The following is a 12087-nucleotide window of genomic DNA, read 5'->3' as shown; positions in this document are numbered from 1 at the left end:
GAGAAACTATGCCACTAATTACCCTGAGTGTGCATATGTATACACATATGTATATACAGTATTGTGTATGTATTAAAAAGTCACGATAAGTCATTTCTACAAGAAAAGCACTCTATTTTTTTATGTTAATCTTTTTTGGGTAGAAAAAGGTAAAATGCTAGTTCTAATTCATTAAATTGATTTCATGATGCTTACAATTTTAAAATCATTTAGGATACTTTCCTCATTGCTTTAAAAAAGAAAAATCAATTAGGCTATTATTCCCATTACTGCTCACCAAGTATTGTTAAATAATTAAGAGTGAGCTTAGTTTCTCTATATTTATATATGACCATGAAGAACATAATAAGCATAGATAGCTTCTATGCATTTATAGCATATTTAACTTAAAATATCCTCTTATCCTCAATATATATCTGTTCAATTGGCAATTTCTGGGTTAATCAAGAAAAGTGTTACTAAACCTGGGCAATTAACTGCATCTATCCAATAGGACAAAGTCTTTTCCTCTGTGTAATGGCAAAATGCCCCATGATTCAAGACTGAGTCATTCTGACCACAAATGGAATATTAACATGCTCTCAAAGATATCAACAGTTGGCCTCTCCGTTCAGAAAGAAAGCACTAGCATTAAAAACTTTTCTACCCACAAACAAGAATGACTGCTGGGAAATTCCATCTCCTCAAAAGAAACATTTGGCAATGATGTCCAAGGGAAAAAGTGAACTCAGAAATAAAAAACTCATATACAATAGTGTCCAGATTTTCTGGCCATCAAACTGCTTATCTTCAAGATGGGAAAGATGACAAGTCACTAGTTAGAGAAGATTCTTAATTCACAAACTTGAAATCTTACCAAAGAAGAAGACAACAAAATGAAATGAAGAATACTCACATCTGCATTGTCACTGCTGGCTCGGGAGGCATCTCCACTGCTGTAGTCCAGTCTCCCTAGTCCATCCCCAGACTCTGCTTCGAGATCACTGCCTGTGAATGTGTCACTTAAAGGCTTGGAGGATGTGACTACAGCTCCATCCTAGAAGAGAAGAAATACATAAACACGCTTTTACCACTTTCATTATTAACTACACAAACAGTTGAGCTACAATCTAAATGAAGTCTGTGGGAAGTCTGTTTCATGTGACCAAGAATGTCTTAAATACATGTGTATATGTATTCCATTAGCAAAATATTTCAATCACATGTTTAATGCATACCAATAAAAACAAATTGAGAAGAATTACAGAATATGTAAAACATTACAACTTAAAGGCATAAGTACAATTTAAAAGCAGGAAAGTGATTATTTTTTTAGTGGAGAGAATTAAAGTTCAAATATCCAAATGGAGCAAAAAGATACAATTTTGTTAATTTAAGTATCTGTATTTCCTGCATTAGTAAAAATTATTACAATATAGCTAGTAAAAATTACTACAATGTATGTAACTTCTAGTTAACTGCCTTCCAACACCTGAGAATTTCAATGAACTGCCAGTTCTGGGACATAATATTTTAACAAACTGTTATTAGCTTTAAATCAAGAACCACATTTTCACTGTTCAGAGTAAGAATGTTGTCTTTGCTTAGTAATAAAATATAGCAAAAATCAACAATATAATACTGTCAATACTGCTGTAGCACAAAAGTCAAAATGTCATACAGCCAATGGGGCTGAAATAAAAAATAGTGCGTAATGGGAAATACACTAGCATAGGAAATAGGAAGAACTTACAAATATGTAACCTTCTAAAAGCAGTTCAGGCCCTCTTTTACTTAACAACATGTAGAATGATTTTTTAACTCTAAAATAAACAGATTATGTGTTTGAGGATGTGGCTCATGGAAAAGTGTGTGCATCTCATGTGTGAGGCCTTGGGGTCAAGCCTCGGTGCTGAAATATGTAAGCAAATAAATAAATAACATCACTTTGGCTAGTTGATCACAAAGATTTCTTTCAGTTCTATGACTCCATGGCTTTCACTTACAGGCCCAATATGGGAAGGAAAAAAAATCTCATCAGCTTTTACCAATTTTAAAATGGATACTCTATTTTTAAAATTTTTATATTTTAAAAGGGATACTCTATTTGCCCATTTTGCTTTAATATATAGAACTTTTACTATTCTAACTCTGAAAATTACAGCATATAAATCTGGTTTACTTATGTAAATGCTGAGCTGTTATTTTGAATGATACCGTTACCTCCACAATTTACCCATGTAGCATTCTATTGAAATGCTTTAAAACTGAAATATGTAGTTATTAAGAATATTTTTAATTCATCAGATTGAACTTGAATTCAAGTTCTATCACTTTTAGGCTATATGTAATTTAATCGAAGTTTCTGTAAGTGTATATGAAAATGGAAAAACAAAAGCTAAGTGGATTATTATACAGATTAAATGAGAATAGGCTTGTTCATATATTTTAGCACAAATCTTACATTCCTCTTACATACAGTTCTCTTACATATGGTAGAATGAATCTCAAAAATGTAAATATACATATCTAACTATTCCTTATTAGTTTTTCACATCAAAACAAAAGCACTCAATTTTTAGAAAAAATTATTATGGAACAAAGAAACATATAAGCAAGCAAACAGAAGTTAACATTTCTTTTAGTTAATAATTATTTTTATAACATTCTACACAGGACATCCTATCAGTCTATGCTAGAAAAAATAACTTGGAAAAAAAGGCAACTACAATATTCTTTGACACATTCCCAGAAGAAAATTCTCCTGCAAAAGTTGGGTAGCACTTGGAACAATGATGCTACCTGAGCAGAGCCTGTGGCTTTGGATAGCTGCTCTTGCAGCTGAGGAATGTGTTTCTTGGTCTCTTGGATCTCTTTTAGCAATCTTTGGGCAGGTGTTCGGTTGTAATCTTCCTGCAATAACTGAAAGTTATAAAAATATTTTGAGAATTAATAACGGACGCCAAGAAGATATTTTAAAAGTCCATTCTTAACAAAAGAGCTAACAGCACTGATCACAATGCTGCTGGACTAGGGTTATGATAACCACCAGCCCAACTCTGCCAACTCACATTTCCACTGGCCTGCACAGCCCCATTTCTGATTTAGTACCTGTAGCCGTTCTTGCTCTTTCTGTAACATTTTTCTCAGAATTTCTACTTTCTGGTTATGAACCACATTGTTTTCCTCCTAGAAAAAGATAAACAAAAAAAACAAAACCAAAACAGGGAAAATGAAGCTAAAATGAGATAATGCATCCACTCCAATTTTAAATACCTATTAAGATTTTTTCAGTCCCAACTACTCTAAAGAAAGGCTTTTTTTAGATATTTAAAAGAGGTGAGAAGGAAATTTCAGGTTTTCATTTTCACTCTTACTAAAATTAAGTTTTTTTAAAGAAAACTCTAACTACCAATACCAGTTGGAGAAATTAGTTTCCTTAAGAAGAAACCTGGATCTTCGAAGTTAGTTCCCCTGAGTGGGGAAACTCCCCATACTTCCAGGCCTGCCAAATATCCTCCTGCGGGGGAGTCACAGCCCACCCTGCTGGGAGCTGGGCTAGCAGTGATGGCACTTGGGGCCTCCCAGGCAAAGGTTCTCCACCTGAGCCACAGTCCTGACCCTACTGTAAATATTAAGACAATGCCTGACTCATCCCCTGGTAGCCTTCTCTATTTCACAAACTATTTTATCAAATTAGTCTTCTAAATTCCCACTACAATCACATTTCTCTCCTGCTTAAAACATTTTTAATGGATTTTTACTATCTAATTGCATGTATATTGGCCTGGGAATTGTTGATTTCTTTCAGAATGAGCAGTCCTGGCCTCAGGCTCAACTCCCACTACACAGACCCTAAGCAGGCACTAAGCAAACAGGCATCTGGTCATGTTCCAAATATACCTGGTACTTGGCTTGGCTATTTACCAACTTTCCCTACCTGGGCTGCTTTCTCCCCACTGCCATCACTTAATGTTACCTGTTTTACAAGACAATTAAATTAATAAAGTTTCCCAGGAAGCCTGGCCTTATCACAACTAGATGTAGTTTCTCCCTCCTTCAAATCCTCATGGAACTTACTGTTTTCCCTTGTATTGTTTACACACTGTCCTTGTTGCAGAATAAGTACTTGTATACTCATGATTCAATCTCAAAGGTTTAATAAGCACATAATATTTGAAAAAATAGTATTTCGGGCACTGGATTCACAACAAGAAAATGAAGAACTCCTGTCCTCTTAAAGTACACAATCTATGAAAAGTAAGGACTTGGACACAACAGTCATCTTTAATATATTTTTGCAGGGGCACCATTTTGTACACATATTTGTTTCATTAAACCTGTTAACCTAATACTCTGTAACCACTCTAAGTCACTATATAATTTCACACGAGGTTGTTATTGAGAATCTTGAATTTAAACTTATCAGCTCAGCACCTTAAAAACAAAGCAGAAATACTGCACACCAGCCACGCCTTTGCAGAGCAGCCTTACCCCCACGAGCACGGGACTAGTAATCCGCTCCATGTTCCCAGAGGCACCCGGCGAGTGAGGGGACGTCAGGAGGGGAGACATATGTCCAGTAGCTGGTGGCTCCACTTCAGACTCAGCGAGCGGAATCTGGGGCGACCCAGGAGGGCGTCCCTGAACAGTGAGAGCTACATAGGAACCAGCTGAAGGTGGGGCAATGGGAGAAAGGGGAGCAGAGGGAAAACAACACCATCAGACTTTCTTACAGCACAGGACTTCATTGCCACAGAAAAAGAAAACTGAGCATCTGTCTTTAGCAAACAACTTAACTCTAAAATAACAATGTCAATTTCCCGGGATTATCACCTACAAGATCAGATACTCACTACAGGCAAACTAAATTTGTAACCCCAAGAATATTTATTAATTTAAAGAAGAATGAGTTCTTATCAAACACTTAGAAATGGCTATACTAAACTGAGTTCTTAAACACAGTTTTTTTAAAATATGTGACTAATTAGGAGGGGCTGACTAATGTCCTAAAATACACTGATACCATATAAAACTAACTTTACAAAACAAGTAACAAAAAATATTCCACAGAAATCTGAGAAAAAACAAAACAGCAAGTGGTTAGGTTTGAATTTTAAAAAACTGAAGAAGAAATTCATTAACTGTATAGTAGCATAAGCACATTAATCTATCCAAGGGATTATATCCAGTCCACAAATTACTTTGGTAAATTACATTTTGTTGGACTGGAGCGATAGCACAGTGGGTAGGGTGTTTTGTCTTGCACGAAGCCGACCCGGGTTCGATTCCTCCGTTCCTCTGGGAAGAGCCCAGCAAGCTACTGAGAGTATCCCGCCTGCATGGCAGAGCCTGGCAAGCTACCCCTGGCGTAGTCAATATGCCAAAAACAGTAACAACAAGTCTCACAATGGAGACGTTACTGGTGTTCACTCGAGGAAATCAATGAACAATGAGACGATAGTGCTACAGACAGTGCTACATTTTGTTGAAGCCACCATGCCCATTCATTTAGGTTTTTTGTCTGCCAAAGTAATCTTTCAGCCATGTGCTAGGCAAGTACCCTTATCGCCATGCTCTCTCTCCAACCCATTCCCATTCACTCTACTTTGCATTCATAGCAGTTTTCTTGCTTCAGTGACAGAATCTAGCAGAACGCCATATGGCCCACAATGTCTAACATACTGACTGGGCCTATAAGGAAACGCTTGATGATCATTTCTTTAAGGGCCCCAGAAAACAACTGAAATAACATTCACCTACATTTGATTAGCTTCACCACCTCCAAATGATTCGAATGAGTCACCAGAGTTCCATTCACCTGTAAGAAAATGGAAATAGTGTATGACAGGTACATTCTATTGAGATAATGGATAAACTGACCTCAGGAATTAGTACATATACCATAATCAATTAAAAAGTAAATAGGTTATGTTAAAATATGTATATATTTACTTGGTTGTGTATATCTAATATATGTATGCATTTTAGTATTTCTTTTACCACTATTCTATAAGGCAATATTTCTCAACTGGAGATCATGTCTCCATTGGTTCCCAGAATATTCCAAGGGGGCCACAGGTGAAAATCCCATAAATGGCAGGTCACAGACTACGGGGCCAACCCAGAGGGCAGGGAGCACCACAGGAAAAAAAACAAGGTTGGAAGGGGATCACAATCAGGAAAAAAATTTGAAACACTGCTATAAGTTGGCCTTAATTTAAATTATATCTTATAAGAACAAAAGACAAAACATATCATGCAACAGATTTACAAATGCTTCACACTGAAGAGCTCTTGTAAATAGAAATGTTTACATACTTCTAATTTGTCAAAACCATAATAATTTTTTTTTCTTTTTGGGTTACACCTGGCGATGCACAGGGGTTACTCCTGGCTCTGCACTCAGGAATTACTGCTGGCGGTGCTCAGGGGACCATATGAGATGCTGGGAATCGAACCCGGGTTGGCCGCGTGCAAGGCAAATGCCCTACCCGCTGTGCTATCACTCCAACCCCCATAATAAATATTTTAAAAGATGAAAACAGTTGTGGAAATTATAAAAATCTACAAAAAACAATATAATTTTAGTTCTTCAAGGACCTAATCTTTACAAAGAAAAGTTAAATTTTAGATAGGCTAAATGGTATCCAAGTCTCCACTAAATCATTCAAATTAAAACTATAAAACATAGATCTGCCATTAATATTTTCTTTAATGTAAATAATAGTAATTCCTACAAGTTGACCTCTTGGTGTGTGAACAGAAGCACACATGCTCAATAACCATGCTGCCAGAGATGCAGGTGCTGGCAGATGCCCAGTGCCCATGGTGTTTGATAGCTTTGGGACACTAGCATTTAGACGAGATACGCAAACACATCACAGCTGCTCTTTTCCCCTATAACTACATTATTGTAAATACCTTTCAGCAGGGAGGGACCTCCCAGTGATACTTGACCAACTAAACGATGCAGTTCAATGCAAGGGACCAGTGGTGTAGCACTGCTTGGGCTCAATGGTGCCAAGGGCTATCAGCGCCAGCTGGGGCTCAAGCCACGTGCATGCAAAGCTGCTTCCCGATCCCTGAGCTAGCTCCTTGCCCCTTACCCTTTTTTGTGGTGCTGAGAGTCAAAACCAGGGCCTCCCATGTGCAAGACAAGTGCGCTATCACTGGGCACCTCTCAACACATACCTTTCAACAGAGGTAAGCACAGCCCTGATTCTTCCTTTCAAGAGAGGCAAATAAAGACCTATCTCTTCCTTTCTTAAAATTGTAAATGAAGTGCAATTTATGTATCAAGTCTTGGCTGATCTACTTTTGCATTGTTTTGGTTTTGGACAACACCTGGCACAACTCAGGAATTACTCCTGGCAGTGCTCAGGGGACCTAATGAGATGCCAAGGACTGAACCAGGTAGGCTGCATGCCAAACACCCTATCCTCAATACTATCTCTCCACCCCCTCAGCCATCTACATTTAGATCTAGTTTACAAGTTTCAACATGACAGAAGTAAGTTAATTTCCATATAGGTATGGAAAAATGATATAGATCTCACTTTTTTACATTCATCACTTTAGATAATTTCCTAAACGCAAAGTGACTGGACATGGATTAACTTCTGACATATACAAATTTCTATGCAAACAGATTCTACCTTAAACTCATACAGGTTTGTATGAAGTCATTTTACCACACCCAAAACACACCAAATGTGGATTCCCAGTACATGAAACTGACAACCAAATCCACATTAGACCCTGTTGTATGTTTTAAGAAAAAAGTTGACATTTTGTTGTTGTCTGTTTTTGAGCCACACCCAGTGATGCTTGGGAGCTACTCCTACCCCTGTGCTCCGGGGTCACCCCCTCCTAGTGCTCAGGCTTGTGAAGCATGGACCCCAGGCCTCTCAACTATCACCTTGGGCCCTTGAATATTTTTTTCAAGGTTGTTCTGTGTAGAACATGTCCATGGGAGGTCCTCACAAAGTTTTGCATGCGGGAGGCCCAGGTTCAATCCCCAGCACCACCCAGTGCCCCCAAGCACAGAGCTGGAAGGAACTCCAAGGTGTGGCCCCAAAACAGAAACGAAAATATGTTCATGGTGGCTTTCTTGTATACTAATTTGACTTGAGCAATCTATTAACTGTCTCAACAGTAGTAAATAATTATTCTTACCCTCCAAATTGGAATTCTGTTCTGACTCTACCGTGTTCTACTAATAGAGCTGATGGGTCTAGACACTAGAGTAATTTGCTTTAAGTGAAGCCACACCAACTCAACTCATACTTACTCACATACATAACACATCTTTCTGAGATTCTTGATCCTTTATAAAAGTTCATTTGGGGGAAAATCATTAATACAAATAATACTGTACTTTCCCATTTCTATTAATATATTTTGATAAGAATTTCTTAGAAACAGATAAATTCAGGTTTTCAAAAAATGGTTTTTGGGCCACAGCTGGCAATGCTCAGGAGTTACTCCTGGCTATGTGCTCAGGGATCACTCCTGGAGAGGCTCGGAGGCCATATGGGATGCCAGGGATTGAACCCAGGTCAGTCTGTGCAAGGCAAGCGCCTTGCTCGCTCTACTATCGCTCCAGCCCAGATAACAGATTAATCTGGAAATTTTCTTTCATTTATCCAACTTTATTTGTTTATATATGAACATTTATCCTTCAGTAAAGGGAAATGTTCATTTTGAGATGTGAATTGAGTTTTCATAATCAACAAATTTATCACATACAATGTTTTGCTCTTAATATAAACTCTGGCCAGGGACTGAGAAGAGAACTCAGTGGCTGGGTCACATGCTTTGTGTGCACTGGATGTGAGTTTAAATCTGGCACCACATAGTCCCCCACACACTGACAGGTGTACCCCTGGAGGTCCGCAGTCTCCTGAGTGTGGCACTAGTAGCTCGCAGCAACACAGGGACCTAAAAGTTCCACATTCTAACATTAAAGCACCTGGACTGTTGGTAGATCACCATTACAAGTGGCTACAGAATAAAATCTTAGTTTTTAAAAACTCAAAGTATGAGGGGAAGGAGCTATAGTACAGCAGGTAAGGCACTTGCCTTGCATGTAGCTAGCCCAAGTTCAACCCCTGGAATTCTGAATGGTCCCCCATTCTACACAACAATAAAGTTAAAAGAGCTCCAAAGACAATGATTAGAAAATGAAAAGGTAGGTCACAGGCTGAGGGAATTATTCACAATATAAATATTAGGTTAAGGACTTAAATCCAGATTATACTAACCAAAAAACAAAATAGAAGTCAATTTTACAGCAGAATTGGAGGACAAATTTCAGATGAGAGAACCAACAGGAGTCATTGCCTAGTGCAGAGCCAGGAGTAATCCCTGAACATCACTAGGTGTGTCTCAAAAACCAAAAGTAAATAAATAAAAGTAAATAGTCAAAATATAATCAATATGTACTATTTTATAATTCAACCACAAATTCCAAAGTCTTTTTCTTACCTTGATGATTCGATCACCTGTCTGTACTCCAGCCCGCATGGCTGCTCCATCTAAAAGAGAAATACATTACCTTAGATGCAATTCATTTCTCTACACCAATAGTCTTGAGAGATGGGCAGTATAACAAAGTGGCGAAAAACATGGAAAAGTCTTAAGACTTAAGATGAAATTCGACATTACTAGTCATCACATTCACTAGCAATGTGACTTTGAATCATGTCTCTGTCTCACTATCTGTCTCTTTCTTTTTTTCAGCATTGGGGATCAAACCTGGGTCTTTCATATGTGAGGCATTTGCTCTACCACTGAACCACATCCCTTGCCTGGCTTGTATCTTATTTTTTTTAATTTCTTTTTTTGTTTTGTTTTTTTGGGTTACACCCGGCGATGCACAGGGGTTACTCCTGGCTCTTCACTCAGGAATTACCGCTGGCAGTGCTCAGGGGACCATATGGGATGCTGGGATTAGAACCCGGGTCGGCCGCATGCAAGGCAAACGCCCTGCCCGCTGTGCTATTGCTCCAGCCCCTGGCTTGTATTATCTCATTTTAACTCTGAACATCATTATCACCTATAACATGTGGTGATAGCTACAAAATGCCTACTTCAAATTACAGGACCCAGCACACAAGCTGGTGAAGATATTACTATTGCCAATCAGAGAAAAGATCTTCTTGAGTCTCAGTCATCTTTTTAATTTGTGTTTACCAAAATATCTCTAGTGCCATGAAAAATAAAATTCCACAAACTTTTATAAGTTTTAATGGAGAAAGCATCATGGCCAAGGATTCTTATCATCATTTCTCAAACTATGTAAAAGCTGTTCTGTCTCTATAAAGCACAAGGAAAATAAACTAGGGAAAATGATAGCCTCTAATTATGACACTACAAACAAATTCAGCACAACAGGTCACATGATCTACAATCCAGAAATGAGTGAAGATTCCCAGTCGTTGTGACAGGACTATTGTGAAAAATGCCTTGCCTTCTTTGACAGACTGTACGAAGACTGGATTGTCTCCACTGACCGTCAGCCCAAATCCGTTGTCATCCTTCTGGATGATCACACAACGCTGAACAAGACCTGCACAAGAATCATGGGATGAGAAGGAAAAAAGATAAAGAGAAAAAACACAACAATTACAAATCAGCAACGGACTGCATTCTAGCAGGAGAAACCAAGGTAGCACACAAAACCCATACACAGAATCAGAGCACTAACCCCATACACAAAACACACATGAGAATACTGCAGAGTCCTGTAAATTTGCTTCTCACTGGAGAGGTAAAGAGTTGCTTCAAGACTGAAAACAGCTATGGCAAACTGGAAACGGTGAAATGTAAGAGGGGAAAGAGTTTAAAGAAAAGCCTGTTTCCTTTGGTACTATCTATCTATGACATGAAATCCTCCCCATCAGTTTTTTGGTGCCCCTATTCTTATCTGCTCCCCCATCCTGTGGCTAGGAATATTCCATTTCTAGAGAAATCCAATCTCACTCTTAGAAAAATGTTCTCAGGAAAACAGACAGGAAGGAAGTACAGGCAAAGCGCCTGCACAGCTCTTCTTTATAAAAGGAGAGAAAAGGGGAACAGTTCAAAGGGAAGAAGGACCCAGGCTCACAGAAAAAATAAACAAAGGAGGAAAGATGCAGACATAATCTGTGAGCTCAAACAATTCTGTCCTCTCTCTCATAAACTTACCTGATTTCTAGAGGTGAATGTTTCCCTTCTAGTTATACAGCAAATGAAAATCAAGGGCAGATGAGAGAAAAAGGGCCCAAACCAAAGTAGCAGGCATGTCCCATGACAGAGTCCAGATTAGGACAGTCTGTCACAGATCAGATCTGAAGATCTTGACTCTCTGTTGGCCAAGACTTAACAAACACGTTCAGCTTTGCAAGTCTAAATGTTTTATCGAATACCAATATACAAAACATGTACAACATCATAAGTATGATGATGACCAGAAAATTAAAGCTTCAAAATACAGCTTTTCTACAAAAAAAACACATCTTTTAAATAAGTCTGATTTATGGAGCAAAGGGTATATTAAGAGAGCACGTGTTAATGACTATACACGCATATATGATCATAGTATACATATCAAATGTGTATGTGCATATGTATTTTTTCTTGCTGTTAATGAAATGTCATATGTAAGTCTACTGAAATTAAAAAACTGGAATAACCAGATCCTGGTATGTGAAACAAACCGTCAATTCATAATCCTATACAACAATAAACTTAAAAGAGCTCCAAAGACAATGATAAGAAAATGAAAAGGCAAGTCATAGGCTGAGGGAATTATTCACAATATAAATATTAGGTAAAAGAACTTAAATCCAGATTATACTAACCAAAAAACAAAATAGAAATCAATTTTACAGCAGAATTGGAGGACAAATTCTTTGAAAGACAATAGTTTTGAATAAAGAAATCACAAAAAAGTTAAATCAATGACAGTAAGCACATGCAAAGGTATTCAACATCTGCAGTCATCAGGAAAACATAAATCACAACCATAATAAGATAATTCTATACACTAACTAGAATAGCTAAAAATGAAAGACTGATAACAGTGTCAGCAAGAATTAAGAATTTGGAACTCTCATACATTGC

General features: G+C 37.9%; 1 protein-coding gene across 3 annotated transcripts in view; it reads right to left on the bottom strand.

The window, feature by feature from the left end:
* Positions 1-12087, bottom strand: part of ARHGEF12 (Rho guanine nucleotide exchange factor 12) — a 140777-nt gene that overhangs the window by 42405 nt on the left and 86285 nt on the right. For 2 of the 3 annotated variants that reach the window (XM_055129918.1, XM_055129919.1), the window contains 7 exons: positions 10454-10552; positions 9469-9518; positions 5743-5800; positions 4474-4652; positions 3091-3168; positions 2782-2901; positions 896-1036 (listed from right to left, as the gene is read on the bottom strand). In XM_055129918.1, the coding sequence (XP_054985893.1) occupies positions 896-1036; positions 2782-2901; positions 3091-3168; positions 4474-4652; positions 5743-5800; positions 9469-9518; positions 10454-10552 (725 nt within the window). The remainder of the gene's footprint in view (positions 1-895; positions 1037-2781; positions 2902-3090; positions 3169-4473; positions 4653-5742; positions 5801-9468; positions 9519-10453; positions 10553-12087) is intronic. The other variant, XM_055129920.1, reaches the window with a different exon arrangement.

Source organism: Sorex araneus, chromosome 3 (genome assembly GCF_027595985.1).
Source record: "Sorex araneus isolate mSorAra2 chromosome 3, mSorAra2.pri, whole genome shotgun sequence".
In the NCBI taxonomy this organism is placed as follows: domain Eukaryota; kingdom Metazoa; phylum Chordata; class Mammalia; order Eulipotyphla; family Soricidae; genus Sorex; species Sorex araneus.
This window is presented reverse-complemented; position numbering and strand designations above follow the sequence as displayed.